Here is a 19,639-nt window from a genome sequence, read left to right as displayed (position 1 = left end):
TGGTCTACAGTTCCATTGATTCTTTATAAATGTTCATTCTTCAAAGCATTCATTAGTTATAATAGTTCTGACATGTCTTGCTTCAAGCTAAAATAGGCTTGTTTTATGTACAAGTCATCATTAGACAAAATTGTTTAGACTCAATAAAATAATGAACTCATACTTTTGATTACAATATCTAACCAATTGAACTAAACCTACCAATAAAGAAGGATTCTAAATTTTGAATTTTTTTTATGAGTGGAATGACTTGATAAAGATGAGCTCTGTAGACATAATAAGTGGTCAGCAAATTCACTACATGTGGGGCTCTATCTAAATATGCATTATGTTTTGCCTTATAATCCAAGTTGATCAACCCAAGCCCAAGCATACATTTGAGGCTCGATAAACTATTTTTCGAGTTTAAAATGGTGAAGGAGATTTCTTCTTCGTTTTTTTGTTGGTTGGGGGGGGGGGGTTGTGATGGTGTGAGGCAACATGCTTTTGTGGTAAGTTTTTATAATACATAGCAAAGCATGTTGAGAAACATGTATAATTCATTTGTTTTTGTTGTTGTGCCATCCACATTTAGTCATGCACAACATGCATAATTCATATGACTCGGTGTGCATGGATCTTAGAAAGCATCAAAAGAGCAATTATTTTATGTATGGGAAATGCCTCATTCACCCACCAAGTCATTACAATAATCCGATGTCGTGCTTTACTAATCCAACCATGGAATGTCGTACCGGCCCGTATCGGTCTGGTCCTAGACCGGTACCGGATTTCTTGTGCGAACCGGCCGGTACGGAGCCCGTACCGGTCGGTACCGGCCCGTACCGCCACCGGTACGCCGACCGGTACCGGTACGGCGGACCTTGAATCCAACACTTTTGACTTGCATGAAACTAGTACTCTTGCAATACCAAAGCATGCAATGTTGTCATGCCAATATACATGACCTTGATGTTCACAACTTTTTGCCAAACTTGGTGTCGCAGATAATAGTCATTGGCTTTACAACCTAATGCAATTCAATAACACAACTACAAATACTTACAATCCAATAGAACATAATGGATTGCCAAACCAAGTGACAACATGAGTCCTCTATTCCTTCTTCTAATCTAAAGTTGAAACCCTAATCATCTCAGAGTCCCATCTAAACTCCTGCAAGACCCAGCCCAAATGGAAAAGGACAAGGAGGCCTGCATCTCCATTCCAGTGGCCTGCATCTACCGTTTTGCTCTGGGCTCCACCTCTTTGGTAAAGTAAGGATTTTTTTTTTGGTGAAAAATTAAGGTAAGCCTGCCACCGGGATGCTCTATAAAGGAAACCGGATTCCCTCTTTCCGCTCCCCACCTCTTCATCTCCGAGCGCTGGAGAAATAGAGGGGGAGGATCGGGGAGGATCCGATTCCACCCCTTAAATCTGTCCATCGCTTTGAGTTCTCTACGGATCTTTCCTCGGTTGATCCATCCAGGTCCCTCTGCTGTTCGATTTGGAGTTCTCTCGATCGTAGAAGCCGTCGTTTCTTCGTTCTCTTCTCGATTTTCCCGATTGGAGTGGTTGTTCGGGGGATCCTCGGATGCGCCGCGGCTTCGGGCGATTCTGCTCTGGCGATAACGGTCTAGTGAGCTCGGATCCAATCTCTCCTCCTCCGGCTGAATCCCTTTGATCGAAGGGGTTTTTCTTTTCACGGAAGCCTCTCTCCTCTTGTAGCGGCCGGGGGCGTTCGGCGATCTTGGGGATTTATCTGCGGATCGTGGCTCTTTGCTGTTGGGATCGCTGTTCTATTCGTTCGGAATGTAAAGGGGTCGGCGGAGAACCCATCTCGAGCTCTTCCTCTTTTCCCTTTCGGAAAGATTGTTTCTTGATGGGATAATTGAGCGTTATCGACATCAAGGATTGCTTGTATCAGGCCTTAATATCAGGCCTGCTTTTTAATTTTCGGCCTTTTAAATTCAGTTTGCTGCTTTTTTCCGGGCAATTTGTTCATTGTGGTCGAGCTGGTCTGCAATTAGATCAGAGGAAGGCCGGAAAGGGAAAAAAATAATGGCTGTGTATTATAAGTTTAAAAGTGCAAAAGATTACGAATCTATTCTAATTGAGGGTCAATTCATATCTGTTGCCAATTTGAAAGAACGAATTTTTGAATCCAAGCATTTGGGAAGGGGTACCGATTTTGACCTCATGGTCTCCAATGCGCAGACTAATGAAGGTTGGTTCTTCTTCTAGATTAGGTTCTCTTGATTGGTTTATTCATGCAGTTTACTTGTAGGAGGATAGTTCAGTTCATTCAGAATTAATTGTCATTAGACTAAAAACTAATAAAAAAAGGGATTGATTGGAGTATTTTTAGATAATTGTGCTTGAAAAATTAAGAGATAAGGGGTAATGGAGTTGGGGTGAGATTGTGGCTACTGTTCGATTGATAGTGTGTCTGTTGAGTTACTTTGCTGGGAGCACTGTGGGTTGCTCTAATCTCACTTTGAATTTTTATGGACTCTGTGTTCTTCCATTTTCGATTTCAGAATATGCAGACGAAGCTGCTATGATACCCAAAAATACATCAGTATTGATTTGTCGCATCCCAGGACGGCCATGGAAGCCTATTGTTACAGAACGAGATGAGTACTATCTCACACTCTGAATCTTGAGCATTTGATGAGCTCTTCTATTTGCATTTACATTATGCTTTTGCTAATGATTTTTAGATTTGGTTATGTGGGAGGGATGTAGTGTTACTGAAATATTTTGAAACTTTATTAGGATCAAATTTTGTAAGATAAAATTGAGACAATGTTGATGACTTTCCTGACTGGATTTTGATTTTGAAAGTTTGCATTCCATCTGCAGGACAAAAGTTGTAGAGGATAAGATAGAAGATCTTCCACCAGCAAGTAACACTTTGGTTGGCGACCCATCTACCATGAAATATGTAAGACTAATAATTTTTGAATATGATTCTCTAGGTGCTTAAATTTTTTTTTTTTCATTCTGAATTGGTGCCAGCCACCATTATCTTAATTCTTGAGTGGATAATGGGTGTATCTTTCCTGACCGTTCTCATCTTTGATTGATGGCAAGGATATTGATAATACACATTCAATCACATTTTGCAGCCTGAAGAATCTGAATGGGATGAGTTTGGTAATGATTTGTATGCTATTCCAGAAGTCCTTCCTGCTCAGTCAAGCAGTTCAGTGGTAGATGTTTCTCCTGCAAATAAGGTTGATGAGGATAGCAAGATTAAGGCTTTAATTGACACACCTGCCCTTGACTGGAATCAGTGAGACATTTAATTGGATCATTGATATTTCTTATATTTCAGTGGTTTTATTTTTTAGAAATTAAAAAGTTTAGAGAAGTTCGAGAGAATGGAGTAGCAATAGCAGTCACATTTTGTTTACCAATGAGGAATCATTTATAACATAATGTTTTTCACTGGGTCAAATGTAACTTTGCAGTCAAACACAAGAAGGTTATGGTGCTGGAAGAGGCTTTGGTAGGGGAATGGGTGGGAGGATGATGGCTGGTCGTGGTTTTGGTAAGCCCTTGAACACTTGTAGAACTCTTCATGCTTGTCTCTTTTCCCGTCTTTGTATAGCTTTTTATTCTTGTGTCATTTTCCTTCTTTGACTGTCTTACACTCAGAGCCTCACAATAACATTAACTTTTTAAATTGAACTAGGATTTGGTTAATTGCATCTTTATATATGTATATTCCTCTAAAAGTAGCATATACTCTCTTGGTTCCTGTATATGTTTGTGATGATAGGGATTCCACAAATGCATTTTAGGATTAAAACATTTGCTATCCATTCTTTTGTAGACTTTTTGTTGCAAGAGCAGTCAAATTCTTAGTTTTATGATATATGTTGCATGTATCACTTTATTTTATCTTCCCATTTTCCTGGATACTGACATTTTCATTTTTCTCATTAAATTAAGGCCGAGGTGGGCTGGAGCGAAGGACACCTCCAGCAGGCTATGTTTGTCATAGATGCAAAGTGCCAGGTACGTTTATAATATGTTGACTAATGAGGTCATTGTAATTAATTGTTTTCAGCATTTGCGAGCGCCAGTTAATGTATGTTAAGAGTTTTTTTTAATTTTATTCAGGTAATTTTATCCAGCACTGCCCCACAAATGGTGATCCAAGTTATGATGTTAAAAGGGTGAGACCCCCAACTGGCATTCCTAAATCAATGTTAATGGCAACTCCTGATGGTTCCTATGCATTGCCTGGTGGTGCTGTTGCTGTTCTTAAGCCAAATGAGTAAGTTGATGACTTCATGCAATGTTCCTTGTTATTACAGAATTGTGATAGATATGACAGCTGATGACCAACTCTTTTTTTTTGTCATAGTTCTCTTGATTTTATATGCATAGTTCACTTATAGCATATGGGAAAGCTGCATAAATTGAAAAAAATATACATTTTGCAGGGATCTGTCCGATTTAGGCATCGTGGGTATGAACCAGGGGCATGGATATTTGACCAGGTAAGAATTTGAGGCTAAGAAAACTGATCTAAGATGGAAGCGTGACAAGGTAGAAGGGTTTTTGCCCTCTTCCTTCTGAAGGTCCTTCATCGGTTGAAGAAACCCGGGTCCGGCTGCTGGCAATGGAAAACGGAGAAGACAGAGACAAGTTATTAGAGCTTTACGAGATCCTTCACCTTCATCTGGCGAATGTCCGGCTGGTAGATGCTGACAAAATCTATGAGGCGTTCCTCTACAAGAAAAATAGAGCAGAAACAGTAATTATCTGTATTATCTGTTTCTGCTCTGTTTTTCTTGTAGAGGAATGCCTCATAGATTTTGTCAGCATCTATCAGCCGGACATTCGCCAGATGAAGGTGAAGGATCTCGTAAAGCTCTAATAATTTGTCTCTATCTTCTCCGTTTTTCATTGTCAGCAGTCGGATCCGGATTTCTTCAACCGATAAAGGACCTTCATGTTCAAAGAGCAGAAGTACAATTGAAGCGAACGCGAGACGAGGGGCGGAGACGCGTGATGGCTCGGATCACACGCGGACGAAGGATGGAGAGCCAGAGGGGCTTCGGAGTGGTCGTGGGGAAATGGGAGCGATGTGTGATGGCCCGTAGTCCGCGTCGACGTGGGGGAAAAGGGCACTGATGGATTCCGAAGCAGAGGGGGGACGTGATAGGGTGTGATGGACGATGGCTCGCCTTGTACGGGAGTAATTAAGTGGAAGGGGGAGTGAGGGGAGTTTTTGTCTTTGTTCTGTTGGTTAACTTGTATTGGGTTTCTCTCACCCGAAGAGGGAACTGTATCTTTGCTATTTTGCATGGCTTCTCTTCTCTTTGGGAAGAGCCACTGAATATCATTTCCTTTCCCCTATCTTTGTTGGTTTCTTCTCTGGTTGGGACCTACCACCCTTTTCTTGACATTTTTAATAATGAGTTAAAACTGCAAGAGCTTCAGAGTTCAGTGATGTCCAGATTCAGAATGGGCAAATGGCCTTGGTACATACATCATGTATTTGCCTCCCATACATCATGTATTTGCCTCCCATACTGAAGTAGCCAGGTATCTGTATTTATTGCCAGGAAAATATGAGAGCACGTCACGAATAGCTCATGAGTAAGAAAACTTAACTAGAGTAAGAAAAAGGAATAACTTTACCATTAAGCTCATGAGTGCCAGCCAAAACTAAACATTTTTATTATATTGTGCATACCATTGTCACTGGGTTTCATTCTTTGACTTTAATTCAATAACTTAACGGTAGAATTTTATTTGTACTAGCTTGTCACTGGGTTTCATTCTTTGACTTTAATTCAATAACTTAACGGTAGAATTTTATTTGTACTAGCTATGCATTCCCACATGCTGTCATCTTTCAATACAATTATGGGAAAGCCCACGTCCACAAAAAGAAATAAGACATCACCTTTCAGCTAATTAAGAATGGAGTTCCATACGGGGTTCATTGCTAGGGCTCAAGAATGGATGAAAAAAGGACTCAACAAGCCACAATAGCTCTAACTTTGGGGGTTCATGAAGTGCTATAAAATAGCATAAGCTTTGCAATACATTTATCTGGCTATTGTAATTTTATTTTCTTTTGAAGATCTTTCCATTTTCTTGCCAGTGTCATTATAAGGGTGTCATTTTTTGAAATAATGAAAATTCCTACTGCACTGTTATACAATAGTCATATAATGATTACTATGAATTGAAATCCCAGAGAAATTGTAAAGGTATTATGATGACATTTATGTATCTTAGAGATTATAATCATATGAAACAGAGGTTAGTACTTCATATATTTAGAAACCAGACTATTTATTTTTTTGGAAAAAACAAAAAATTAGGCTGTTTAAATACTAGCTAAAGAGTCAGAGAGTTTTAACATAAGTCATGAAAAGTTGAGATCAAATTCACAAAGGTCCACTGGATGTACTACTTTCGGGCTAAAGAATCCTCAATATTAATTTTCATTATCTAAGAAGTATATAGGTAGGTCAAACAAAGATAGAAACTATCGGAACTGATTTAAAGACAACTCATTTTTGCCATGCTATAACTTGGACAACCTATGCAAGTCCCATTTTTGTTGCAATATTATTGACTGTTTCAAACAAAAGAACTACACAACCAGGATAACATTAACCTGATTATTACAAAAAAGAACATTGATTGTCCAAATTAAAACATGATCACCGGTGAGAAGAGAAAAATACAATACAAATTTCACCATCCAAAACATAAGCTCTAGTTATCTGATAATGTAAGCAAGTGAGACGATATAATTATCAAAAAGAAAATGAAAATCTCTAGTAAAACTCGAATAAAACCAAAATTTAATCATTGTTAATCAGAGAGGAAGAGCGGTGAGGGACAGAGCCTCTAATTATTATTAATCAGAGGGAGTCTCTATTTTCTGAGAAACACAGGGTGGATTTAATTCTACCCACAGCCTACAGGCAACCGGCTAAGCTCTTAAAACAACAGCAGCAGCAAGCCAACAACAACAACAAATACCTACAGGGAACCTGGCCCTCAACAGATTAAAAAAATAAATCCCAACCCATACTGTTTGCTGTGTGGGGAAGCTCTCATTAACAGAGCATTTCATGCGCCACATCAAAGCCATTCAACTTTCTCCGCGGCAAGCCCCATCAAGATTCAAACCCCACAACAAAGCCCCATCAAACTCGAATAAAAATGGGGAAATGGTGGTTCAACAACCACAGCCCCTAAATTCCAGATCGACTGAAATCCCCAAACTTTATGAAAAATGAATTGAAACAAAAACCCATCCAAATCCATCCAATACAAAACCCAAGCTAGGAAAAACAAAACCATCGCCAACAGAGATCACGAGAGCAAAGCAAGCCAGAACCAATTAGAAATCTACGGCCACATAGAGAGCCCGGATCGAAAAAAGAAAACCAAGAGACAGGGTCGGATCAAGAACTGATCGACGATGATACCTGAAGGAAATGAGGTCTGACTTCCGAGGAGGAAAAAGGAATAGTCGTGCTGCCTTGCTGGGATTTGGGAACTGGAAAGTGGGAATTGGGACCAAGGAGGCAAGGAGACGTCAAGGACAAGGGGAATAGCCCGTAGCCGCATGCCATAGGTGATAGGTTTACGGCTTACCAGCTTTACAGCCATGGCGATGGGATTGGGACAAGCTACAGTTGACAGCTATTTCTCAGCGATGCAGGGCCTTTCTTCGGGCCTAGGCCTTAGGTGACCGCCTCGGTCGCCTAACGGACGGGCCGGCCCTGAGCACGTGCCAATAATAGCTCCTCCTTTTCACGGATTGGAAATCTTATGTACTTCCACCAATTGCCTTCAAGAATTTTAATATAAAGCATGTGGCGTTGAAGATTTTTGCTACAAGATTCGGCTTGAAGGCAATTTTCATATAACAAATTCATAAGGTCATCTTAGTCAAGAGAGTGAATTTAATAAATAGAAGCATATTGTTTCTCCCATCTAATTTTATTTGAACGTATAATGCACGGCAGGAAAAGATTTGAGTATTATTTTGGACTCCGTGAGGGTTCTATTTTTTTAATAAAAATTACTTCAAAATGATCCACCAGGTATTCTTTACTGCAGGGTTTATTTCTCTTTGAGAGAGATACTAATATTTGGGGAGCAGGCACATGCATCTATACTCCGTGTAAATAAAAAAAGGCTACACGCATTGCAATTAAGATGCTTCCTAATCCACCTAGCTAAAATTATTGGCCATTTGTAATTATATTAAGAATATTAGGAAAAATTGCTCAGCAACTATTTATCTAGGAAAAAAATCAGCTGACATAAAAATTAGAGATTAAAAAAGATATCTTACTCTAATGAGCATTGAAAATGTTAACTAATATTTTTTTATAAAAAGCGAAGAGCCAAAAGGCCCTTTTTTTTATATATTTTCTCCCTCCTTAACTAACAAGCTCCATATCTTACTGATAATACTAATATTTCCTCATTTGCCCACTAAAATAGAATTTTATATTATTTGTTTTAGTTTTCTTGTCTATATCAATTTTGCTCTAAGCTTGATTTTGTTTTTCTTGTTGTAATTGGCATTCCATATATTGCAAGTGAGCCTATATTCCACATAGTTTGTTTGGATTTTCCAAAAATTTTTGCTCCTTAAAACTTCCTTGATAATTCCAAACTAACACTTCGTTCTGTTATCCTCTATTAGCAATCTAAGATCTTCAAAGCGTGCAAAGTCAGGCCATTTCGACCCTATAACCAAAGCATATAATTTAATTTTCACAAACCTACCATAAACGGTTATGCCAAACTTCAAAGGTAAAAGACCACATTGCCTCATTATATGCAATAACATCAAGCCAAACGATTTCCATCCAAACCACCTCCTGCTCTGTCCTTTGATGCTTGGCAAATCTCATGGGATTGGCCGGCCTCGACGTTTGGTGCTCAACGAAGCAACCCTTGACTGCAAGTGAGACAAGGAAATAAATAAATGTTAGATAAACATAAAACAGGATAAAATAAAGGAGGATGGGCAATATTTTATAGCTTGTGTCCAATGTAATTTCTCTTTTGGCTGACCTGAAGAAGTTTTATAATTTCATCTTTCGTCTTCTGATCAGGTGCAGACTTGTACTTTTTGAGTAGATCGACTACAATCTTGTCATCGATTATCCATTTAGTTCCATTTGACAGATCGACGATATGAAGCTCCTTTGTTGTAGTTGAACATTTACCTTTGTCGTTCGATTTTATATCTAACTTAAGCATCTTATCTCCAAGTTATACTTTAGGAAGAGGCAAGTGGCTTGGCTCATGCTTGCTAGGGGTTTCTTTAGCAGATCCTTGAAGAATTTTGTCACCGGAACTAGGAGCATCTCCTCGAAGATTGGATTTTTCTAATATATTGTAGAAATACATATCTTAATATGAATTCAATGATGTAGCAGCATGAAACGGAAAATGCTTGAGGATACTTGATGGTACATTGTAGAAATACATATCTTAATATGAATTTAATGATGTAGCAATGTGAAATGGAAAGTGCTGGAGGAATCGTGACATGTTGTGCATCATGGCTTCTTATGTTACATGTGGATGTGTTTGTGGATCGGGCTGGGCTTGGCTTTGCCCGCATATCAACATAATTTATATAGATTCAGGCTTATCTTCCAAGTCCAAGTCAAATCCTTACTCGAGCTTCAGGCCTTAAGTTGGATCTCGGGTTTTCTGGCTGAAGTATGAATGATTAAATATTGCTGACAATCTAAACATGCTTATTGTTCTATTAAGTTCATGTATCAGCAACAATTGTCAAATAAGTAAATAAATAGATCAAATAGAAACAAACAATACAAGAAAAATAAAAAATATTCAGGCCAAGCTGGCTTTAATCCTGATGTCCGAGCCTGGTCTATTTATTAAACAGGTTTGTTTTCCGGGCATGGCTCAGCCCGCAGAGTCTGGAACTTGTCCTAAGGATTTCGGGCTTTAGCAAGCCGAGCGGACTGACAAATAATGAACAGGTAACGTTAAAAAGGAACTTTAACAAATGCTCATACTCAAGAAGAGATCAAATGGCAATAAAAATACATATGACCACAATGAGGACTCTCCAATGTGGATCAAAAGTTCCTGAATGAACTTCACTCACCTTTCCTCTGAGCCATGCTGATCTCCCTCAAGCTGAGCTTCTGCCTAAGAACTCTTCTAATCGGGCTTTCTCTAATGCTTGTGCATGTGGAAGGTGATTGCATGATGGCTTCCATTGCATAATGAGATTTTATCGGGCTTTCCCTTCCCCATTCCCTCTCCCTGGGGAGAGGGAAAGAGGGGAGTACCCTCTCCCAGGGAGAGGGGAAGAATCAAAATTTTATTTATTTATTTTCTTGTCCCTGATCCGACGACAAGCAGCATAAGAACGTGATAATTTGGTATTCTTTATCAGTGCAAGGGACATATGGCCAAGTGAAGCTTATCTCACTCAGCACCCACTTGGAGGACAATTGGCCAAGTGACGGCACGTTCATAATTTTGATATTCTCCCAAGGAAAGGCCGTTCATTGAAAGATAAATTTTATATTATTTTTTATTCTTTATTGGGGTTTGACCTACAAAAGGATGGTTACATGATCTGCATCTTTCAACTCTGTATAGTTTTCAAATTACCGTTGTCCCCATCCAGCTATAGAAAAAGCATGATTTAGGAATTGAACAACTGTTTATTTAGATTGGGCTAGCCCAAAGCTCCAGTAACCGAGCTTGGACCTAGTAAGTAGGCCCAGAAGCCAGGCCCGGGCATGAGTGATTTTAGTTATTCCTTAAGGGTAAGCTCGACCTGAACCCTACATGGTTCGCCTGTTGAACAAGTCCATTTCCAACATAGACAGGATTTTACAAGATATCTATCTCCTTGCTTAATTTCTTCTCCTCCATCTTTTGTTTAACCTAAGAACCTTAAATGAAGTCAAATAAGTAAACTAAGCTTAGCCAAATTATTTAAATGAGGGGAAGCTGCTTGCACCAACCTAGAATAGACCTGAACCTAGATTGATTACGAATCCGTCCAGATTCTCGCTAAACAATATTAACAACCTCACCACCTTAACCTTAATTTTCGCTAATGATTCAGCTCTATCATATTTGTGCCCGAACCAATCCACAGGTCTAATCTGAGTTGAACTTATATCCTCCGAAACAGCATCAAAATATTCATCCATTCTGTAACCCTTTCTAGGCTTATTCTATGATATCTTGACTTCGAAGCACTCTCAAAAATCATCAAATATTACTCCTCTTTACCATTAGGTCTGCTAGCTGTAGGCCACAGAATAGCAAATCTCAGTTTCTTTAATTCCTAAAATCACACAATAGACTTTGTTATAGGCTTTCTGCATCACCCAGTAATGAAGTCACGGAATAGCAAACAAAAAGAATTGTAGTATATATCTGACCTGTGCATAAACATAGGGGTCTACAACACACCAATAAAAGTTATGTCCCTTCTTGCAATATCTTTCGAGGAATGGATGATAAAAAAGACTCGAGCAGCTTGAACTTTATCATGGTGGAGAAATTATCGGAAGTGAGCGTACTAGTAAATGGTGCATTTGCATGCTAACTGAAATGGTAACATCAACTAGACATGATCACACAATTCACAACTTTGAAGATATGTGCAAGGTAGTGGAATGGGAAATCTATGTTCAGTTAATCATCCAGCGATGATGGAAACAACGTTTGAAGTTTTGTCTGCAACTTCGATATTAAAATCTACACTTTTAGCCAAAACTAAAACTGAATCTGGGGTCAGTTTTGAAGTTTTGATAGAAAATAACTTATGGAACCTAATTTTGAACAAAAATGGCCACTTTAATTTCTTCTTTGTTCATGTAGGTACTTTTGGATGATAAAGAGTAAGCCCCTAGAATGCAATATTTGCAAGATTGAACTCAAAACTTGTAGTTTTGAATCGCTTGTAAGCAGTCAGGTGTTTAGTTGCAAAACATTTGGTGGAAACATGAATTTTTCTAAAACAAAAATGTTATTGATTTAAATTTGACTCAAACTAGACAGAGTTTTGTAAACCTTATCTACATTTTGTCATGTATCACAAAAAGGCCAAAAATTCACAAATATGGATATATTTTTATAAAAGTTAAAAAATTTATAAATTGATGCCCACACACACATTTTGGGATAAGATTCTAAGTAGCGTCTTATAACATTAAAATGGTATCTGATTTAATTTTCAAACTTTGTGCTACAACTTTAATTTTTTAAACATTTTACACTTTTATTTCTGATAAATCTTATATTTTAAAAGCCATGAATCCATTGAGACTATATATAATACCGAGAAATTCCAGACTATAAAATACAAAGAAAAATGTTAAGTAAATACTTGCTTTATTTTTCCTTATTTTTTCTATTTTTGTTGATTTTCCATAATCTTTTTGGCTAAAGCTCCAAAACTCAACCCAACACTGATGGATTGTACAATTTGCTTGGTATTCAATATGAAATATGATTCCATTCAAGATTGCAAAATTTTAACCTTGCCCAACAATTGCTATCAATTCCCAAAGAAGTCCATGCCTGCAAAATTCAATATGAAAAACAAGACGAACTTGAGCTTCGTGGCATCCTTAGACCCAGTGCTGCTTTTAAATTATTTCAATGACGACCGCTTCTTTTCAAAACACGCTCAAAGGACTGCCCTGACAAACTTTTTAGCCCCTAAGACCTTCATTCACAGTATTAGGCTATTTAATTAAATGTCTAAAAGTATTCAAATTCAATATATAATGAACCAAACTTTCTCCATGGCTCCGTTCTATTCTACTTGTTTCTTCACTTTAGTTTTTTCTATTTCTCATTTCATTCTTGACCGCAAATATATATTGACTTTGTACTTAAGATCCAGTAAAAACAAGAACAAAAGAATAAGCCATTTAATAAGGATATTGTGAGACCCTGAAACTGGGCCCGGTCCATTGACCGGCCCAGCCCAAGGATTTCGACCTCACGTGCGGCGCACGTGAGGGCGGGTGAGAGGGGGGGAGCCATCCCGAAGAAGCCGGCTCCCCTGTTCTTTTTTAGGGCTTCTCCTCTCATTGAAGAGATTGGAAGAGGAGCCGCTGCCGGCCGAGAGAGAGGGGGGGGGGAGAGAGAGAGAGAGAGAGAGAGAGAGAACCATTAAAAAGGTGGGTCTTCTTCGGCACGGGTCTTCCTCTTCCTCCATTACCGCCGAAGAGAAAGAGGATCGCCGGTCTTCGTCGGAGGCTAAGGTAAGGGCTTCTAACTTTCATCTCCTTCCTTCCGTGATATTTAGCCATGATTTACTGTGGTTTTGAGCCGGCCAAGCGCCGGACTTGGGTCCAAAACGGGGTTTCGGCCCGTAAGCTCGTCGCCGTTGCGCGTTCATCGCCGCCAGCCGCCGGGGGGTGGCCGGGCTTGCTCCGCCACCACCTGCCGCTGCCAAGGCCGGCTGCCGCGGCCGCCCTTGGGTTCGATCGAGAGCAAAGAGGAGGGGGCGGCAGGGGGTGATGAATCCCTGTTTCGCCGAAAGAGAGGAAGGGAGTCGAGAGAGAAAAGAAGAAAGAAGAAAGAGAAAAGAAGAAAGAAGAAAAAGAAAAGAAAAGAAAAGAAAAGAAAAAGAAAAGAAAAGAAAAGAAAGAGAGAAAGAAAAAAAAATAATGATAATAAAATAAAAGGAGGGTGGTCTATGGGTATGAATCTGAATCCGAACTCGAACCCGAGGTGCTAGACACTTCGGCAGGATCGGCCCTGGGAGCATGTTAAAATTTAAGTTTTTATATATATTGTGATTAGTTTTAAAAGAAAATATGATTTTTGGATATTAGGTCCTGCGAGGAATTTGTGAGATTAATTGGATTTGTTGTGGATCGCGTTCAAAGTAAGTAATGAACTGCCTTCGCTAGACTCTTATTTATATAATATTATTTTTGTATCGAATAAATTGTTAATAAATTTATATGTGATTTATGAATTTTACGAGATGATGCTTTGAATGAAAAATAGATATATAAATTGGAATAATATTTTTCAGACTATTGTTATATTACTGTTCTTGCATTGTATATGCATATTTAGATCGGATTATGATATATCTATTATGTTACAAAAGAATTTTGATGTGCATTAGATTTAGAACTCTCAGCCTGGCTATGTTCTGGATCCTGCCAATAGGGGGTTATGCATTGGCAATTCTGGCCCCACCACAGGGTATAAGTGTGGTATTCTGGCCCACTCCGCAGGGTATAAGTGCAGTATTCTGGCCCACTCTGCAGGGTATAAGTGCGGTATTCTGGCCCACTCCGCAGGGTATAAGTGCGGCTCTGTTTCTGGCCTAGCCATAGGGTATAAGTGTGGTCGTAGCTAAAGGCTGATGAGATGAATATGATTTGTTTCGAATCAGATTTATGATTATGTATATAGATATTTGAAAAATACGAATTTTAAAGAATTTATGCTTGAAAAGGAATTGATTATGTTATTATGTTGATTCATCGTAATTTGTATTTATATTTTATGTTATTATATGAATTGACTAGTTAAGGTGTTTATTACTTACTGGGCTGTCTAGCTCATTATACAATTTCTTGTTGTTTTACAGATTCTGAGAACTAACCTATCGGGGATTTAAAATGGGAGAGCGACTAGAAGAACTGAAGCACAAGTTATCCTAGATTAGGCTTTATTTAAATTGATGTTTTATATTTATTGTTCCGCTGTGTATTTAGAACTGTGAGACTATATAAATTGTGTCAGTCAATGGAATAAGATTGCATTTATTTCAGCTGAATTATTTTATTTATATAATTAAGATGTTTGGTTAAGATGCCTTGCATGCTCGTGGGGAGAGTTTCCTACGGGTGTGCGGCGGTTGGCGTGGACCCCCGGGGCGTGAGATCGCGAGCCGGGGGCGTGACAACTTTTATGGTATGAGAGCATGAATGGATAAATTCTAAAAAAAAAAAAAAACTCTGACATGACATGAGTGTAGGTGGGTAGACACTAGGGACATTGGGACGTTAGTTTATGATGATTGTAATAACCATTCTATGTACTTGTAATGAACTGGTAAGCTTATTATTGGTATGCTGCTATCTGATAGACATAGATCAGGATGCCTCCACGTCGGACGAGAAAGACTACTCGCAGAGCTACTAATAAGGCACCCAACCCGCAAAATGACAGTACACCCCAATAAGCTGGTAACACCCCTCAGCAGGAGAGAGTCGTCAATCCTGCTAGTGATACTCAGACAGGACAACAAGAGCCAGGCCTAGGCCAAGTTATGCAGACCAGAGTGGGCCTTATGCAGATGCAACAGCAAGTGCAACAGCAGTTGCTCCAACAACAAGCACAGTTGGCCCAGACACAACCACAGCAAGGAAGAGGGGAACAATGTGAACAACGTAGCAGTATAGCTGAATTTAAGAGGCTGGCTCCTCCAGCTTTCAAGGGGACTACAGAACCGTTGGAAGCAGACAATTGGCTTATAGAGATGGAAAAAGCATTTGCTGTCTTGAGATGCCAGGATGATGAAAAGATTTTGTTTGCATCGTACATGATGCAAGGTGAGGCATTCAACTGGTGGCGGATGTTGGAACATAAATATGAGCAGGATAGGGAGCCACTCACTTGGGAAAAATTTCGAGGAGCATTTTATGATAAGTATTTTCCTCGGAGTGTAAGGATGCAAAAAGAGCAGGAGTTTATTCATCTAAAGCAAAGGAATATGACTGTTGCAGAATACGAAGCTAAATTTACCGAGCTAGCCAAATTTGTTCCAAAGTTAGTCGAGGATGAGCTAGATCGAGTGCATAAATTTGAGATGGGACTAAAGACTGAAAGTAGAAAATAAGTGATACCTTATGAATTGACTACCTATGCAGCTGTGGTAAATAAGACTTTAATAATTGAAAGGGAAGTTAATGATGAACGGTTGGAAAGGAAAAGAAATCAAAAGAAGAGGAACAAATCGAATGAATTTCAGGGGCAGAGCAATGAAAACGCCGAAAGTTCGAACAGGAAATCAACGAGTGACAACACTAAGCAGGTGAATATCAATAAATGTTCTAGATGTGGTAAGGCTCATGCTAACAAGGATTGCCATTGAAACACCGGTGCCTGTTTTAGATGTGGTAAGATAGGTCATAAAATTGCAGACTGCCCACAAAGAAACGAGAATAGATCTACTCAGGCAATGGAAGGAAGCCAGGGGCCAAAGACTCAAGGAAGAGTATTTGCACTTACACAACAAGATGCACAGGCTTCTGATGTGTTGACGATAGGTATTAATCTAGTCCCAATATTTATTTCTATTTATTGTTTTGCCATGCCCACTTCTCTTTGTTAGACAACTCATTATGCTACTAGAAAAGATTCAATAGTTACATAACATTTTTTTGATTAATTATCAAAAGAAGAATATGAACTTTTAAATTTTGAAAGTGTTCACCTAGATTAAGACATAGTAATGAATGTACCAACAAGCAAGTAATTCTAGGAAAAAAAAATCTAGACTTGACACGGGTATGTTGAGGTTTAAATCAGAATGTGCAGAGAAAATGTGGTGAATAGAATTATTTGAAATTGGTCAGACAAGACGACTTTGATTTGAAGAGTGTTATGACTTAGTTTGGAAGAAGTATAATCTACTCTTGAACTGCATGTATGAAAATTTCGTGGACGAAATTTCTTTTAAGGGAGGAAGGATGTGAGACCCTGAAACTGGGCCCGGTCCATTGACCGGCCCAGCCCAAGGATTTCGACCTCACGTGCGGCGCACGTGAGGGCGGGTGAGAGGGGGGGGGAGCCATCTCGAAGAAGCCGGCTCCCCTGTTCTTTTTTAGGGCTTCTCCTCTCATTAAAGAGATTGGAAGAGGAGTTGCTGCCGGCCGAGAGAGAGGGGGAGAGAGAGAGAGAGAGAGAGAGAGAGAGAGAGAGAAACATTAAAAAGGTGTGTCTTCTTCGGCACGGGTCTTCCTCTTCCTCCATTACCGCCGAAGAGAAAGAGGATCGCCGGTCTTCGTCGGAGGCTAAGGTAAGGGCTTCTAACTTTCATCTCCTTCCTTCCGTGATATTTAGCCATGATTTACTGTGGTTTTGAGCCGGCCTAGCGCCAGACTTGGGTCCAAAACGGGGTTTCGGCCCGTAAGCTCGTCGCCGTCGCGCGTTCATCGCCGCCAGCCGCCGGGGGGTGGCCGTGTTGGGAACCCGCACACGACGCTGATATTTCAAAAATTTTTCAGATGGCAGCGGAAGAGGCATGTGCGGGATCGACGTTCATCGCATGAACGTTGTTTCATGAACCGTTCGTAGTTAGATAAGAATTAAAACTTTTAAAACCTTTAGGAAGATCAGATCTTCACCTTGTGCGGGTAGATGATCACCGCAAACTGAAGTTCGTGGTTTTAGGATGAAGGTTCGCTTGAAGCCGTTCAAGTGTCCGGCCTCTACGGGTGTCCACACGAAGCAGGAACCGATCCAAGCTCTCTATCTCACCGGGGTGCTATCTCCCTTGCAGAGATAGCTTTTGATGGCTGATCTCCTCTCTTTCAATCAATCCTTGATTGTGCTTGAGAGGAGGAAGAAGAAGGATGAAGATGGGAAGAAGATCAAAAGCCCCTGCAGCCTTCTTCTCTTTTCATGCGTTGGAGCCAAGGAAGAAGACCAAGAGGAGGGAGACGCCTCCTCTTCTTTTCCCTTTGCTGATGGCGGCTGAACCAAGGAGAGAGGAGGCCACGGCTGGAAGGAGGTTATTCACCCACCTAGGGTTCCGCCAAGGCCTCTCCTTTTAAAGGTGTGGAGCTCCTAACTTTTAGGAGCTCCTTATTTTCTTCCAAAGAGGGGCGCCGGCCCCTCTCTTCATGCCGCACTAAGGAAGAGCAAAGGAGGGGCGTGATCCTTCTTTATTGTGTTGCCCTAATCCTCCTCTAAGGAGGATTAGGTGTCCCTCTTATGGCTAAGTCCTAATCCTATTAGGCTTTAACCAAATCATGAATCAATTGGGTTCAATCTATGCTAGTCCTAATCCAATTAGGACTTGAATGAACCATGACTCAATTGAACTCTTCAATCCTAATCCAATTAGGAGTCATGTTGATTCATTAGATTAATAATTAATTAGGACTTAAGGAATCCTAATCCAATTAGGATTTGTTTAATTTTAGTCCTAATCCAATTAGGACTCTATTTGAATCCGAAGTCCTATTCCGATTAGGACTCTAGGAATCCTATTCCAAGTAGGAATCCAATTTTGATTCAAAACTCCTAATCTCATTAGGATTGCAGGAATCCTATTCCAAGTAGGAATCCCAGTCCTACTCCAACTAGGATTTCCAGTCCTAATCTAATTAGGACTCTAGGAATCCTACTCGAAGTAAGACTCTTGTTTCAAGTCCAATTAATTAATTCCCTTTGTTCCTTCTTCAGCTTCTTATCAATCGAATTGATTATTTGTGATTCATAATCACTTTTCAACCATCGGATCGGTCAATACTTCTGGTGTGTGTGACCCCATAGGTTCTACTCTGACTGGTAGTGAGATATATTGGGATCTCTATCACAATATCATTGAAAACTCCTTTTAATGGGTTGGAACGATTCCAACTCAACTCATTAGGGTTTATTGATCATCGAGATAATCCCTGTGAGTCCCACCATCCACCAGTGACACCTACAGGATCAGGAACTACAGGATCAGGAGAGTCCTCTGGCGGGAGATCACCAGTCTTACCGCCCAGGGTGTCTCGACAGTTGTAGTTGGTGACTTCAATTGCATCTTGAGTTCGAGTGACAAGAGGGGGGGCAGCCTTCATGGATAGAGCGGACAGGAGGAAGTTTCGCGATTTTGTGTCACGTATTGGCCTGGTGGACTTAGGGTTCTCCGGACCTCAATTTACTTGGTGCAATAATTAGCTTGACAGTGCTAAGGTTTAGGAGCGTCTAGACAGGGCCTTTGCGTCCTCTGACTGGATCCTCTATTTTCCCACCTGCAGGGTTAGTCACTTACCTCGGATTGCTTCGGACCATTGTCCCCTGCTGATTTCCACATCATCGGGACCTAGTCATCACAGCCCCTTCCGTTTTGAGAAGGTTTGGCTATCGTACCCCGAGTCCTGGGATATTGTCCGTGATGCATGGCGCATCCTGGTGCGTGGGGATGCTATGCACAGGGTGTCGCGCAAACTAGAGTTGGCTAAGAGGCATCTCCGGCAATGGAACTGTGAGGTTGTGGATGATATTTTTTCGGAGAGTTGAGGGGGTCGAGACTGTGATCGTTACGTTGCAGAGGAAAGAAGATCTAGAAGGTGCGCTCTTGGTGGATGACATGGGTGACCTCTGGGGGCTTCTAGCGACTCACCACTCACTACTACGGCAGCACGAGATCTTCTGGCGACCGAAATCCCGAATTCAGTGGGTACGTGAGGGTGACCGCAACACTAGTTTCTTCCACTGGACTACGGTTATCCGGAGGCAGCGGAGCACGATCCATTCGTTGCGAGATGGGTCTGGACATCGGGTGGCAGGGGAGCCTGCCATTCGACAGATCCTGTTGGATTTCTTTCGTGCCAGATGGACGGAGGATGCGGATTCCGGCGACAGAGACCACCCCCCGAGGGTGGAT

The 19,639-nt window shown here is 40.4% G+C and overlaps 2 protein-coding genes and 1 long non-coding RNA gene across 3 annotated transcripts; 2 read left to right on the top strand and 1 right to left on the bottom strand.

Moving 5' to 3' along the window:
• The first annotated feature begins 2,602 nt into the window (after positions 1 to 2,602).
• On the top strand, positions 2,603 to 4,752 carry LOC120107233 (E3 ubiquitin ligase PQT3-like). Its single transcript, XM_039120424.1, has 6 exons — positions 2,603 to 2,926; positions 3,111 to 3,277; positions 3,456 to 3,535; positions 3,940 to 4,005; positions 4,111 to 4,267; positions 4,437 to 4,752. Exons 1-6 carry the CDS (start codon positions 2,918 to 2,920, stop codon positions 4,495 to 4,497), a joined length of 540 nt encoding a protein of 179 aa, XP_038976352.1. The 5' UTR covers positions 2,603 to 2,917; the 3' UTR covers positions 4,498 to 4,752.
• A 3,869-nt stretch (positions 4,753 to 8,621) lies between these two features.
• On the bottom strand, positions 8,622 to 10,345 carry LOC120107230. The gene is made up of 3 exons (XR_005509130.1): positions 10,133 to 10,345; positions 9,061 to 9,377; positions 8,622 to 8,944 (listed from the first exon to the last, which is right to left on the bottom strand). It is a non-coding gene; the product is annotated as an uncharacterized LOC120107230 (long non-coding RNA).
• Positions 10,346 to 15,328: 4,983 nt separating this feature from the next.
• Positions 15,329 to 15,871, top strand: LOC120107232. The gene has a single exon (XM_039120423.1). The coding sequence runs from the start codon at positions 15,329 to 15,331 to the stop codon at positions 15,869 to 15,871; it is 543 nt and encodes a 180-aa protein (XP_038976351.1).
• Positions 15,872 to 19,639: the final 3,768 nt, after the last annotated feature.

The sequence above is a fragment of the Phoenix dactylifera genome, unplaced genomic scaffold (genome assembly GCF_009389715.1).
Source record: "Phoenix dactylifera cultivar Barhee BC4 unplaced genomic scaffold, palm_55x_up_171113_PBpolish2nd_filt_p 000801F, whole genome shotgun sequence".
In the NCBI taxonomy this organism is placed as follows: Eukaryota; Viridiplantae; Streptophyta; class Magnoliopsida; order Arecales; family Arecaceae; genus Phoenix; species Phoenix dactylifera.
Note: the sequence above shows the minus strand (reverse complement) of the source record. Positions and strands in the feature narration are given on the sequence as shown.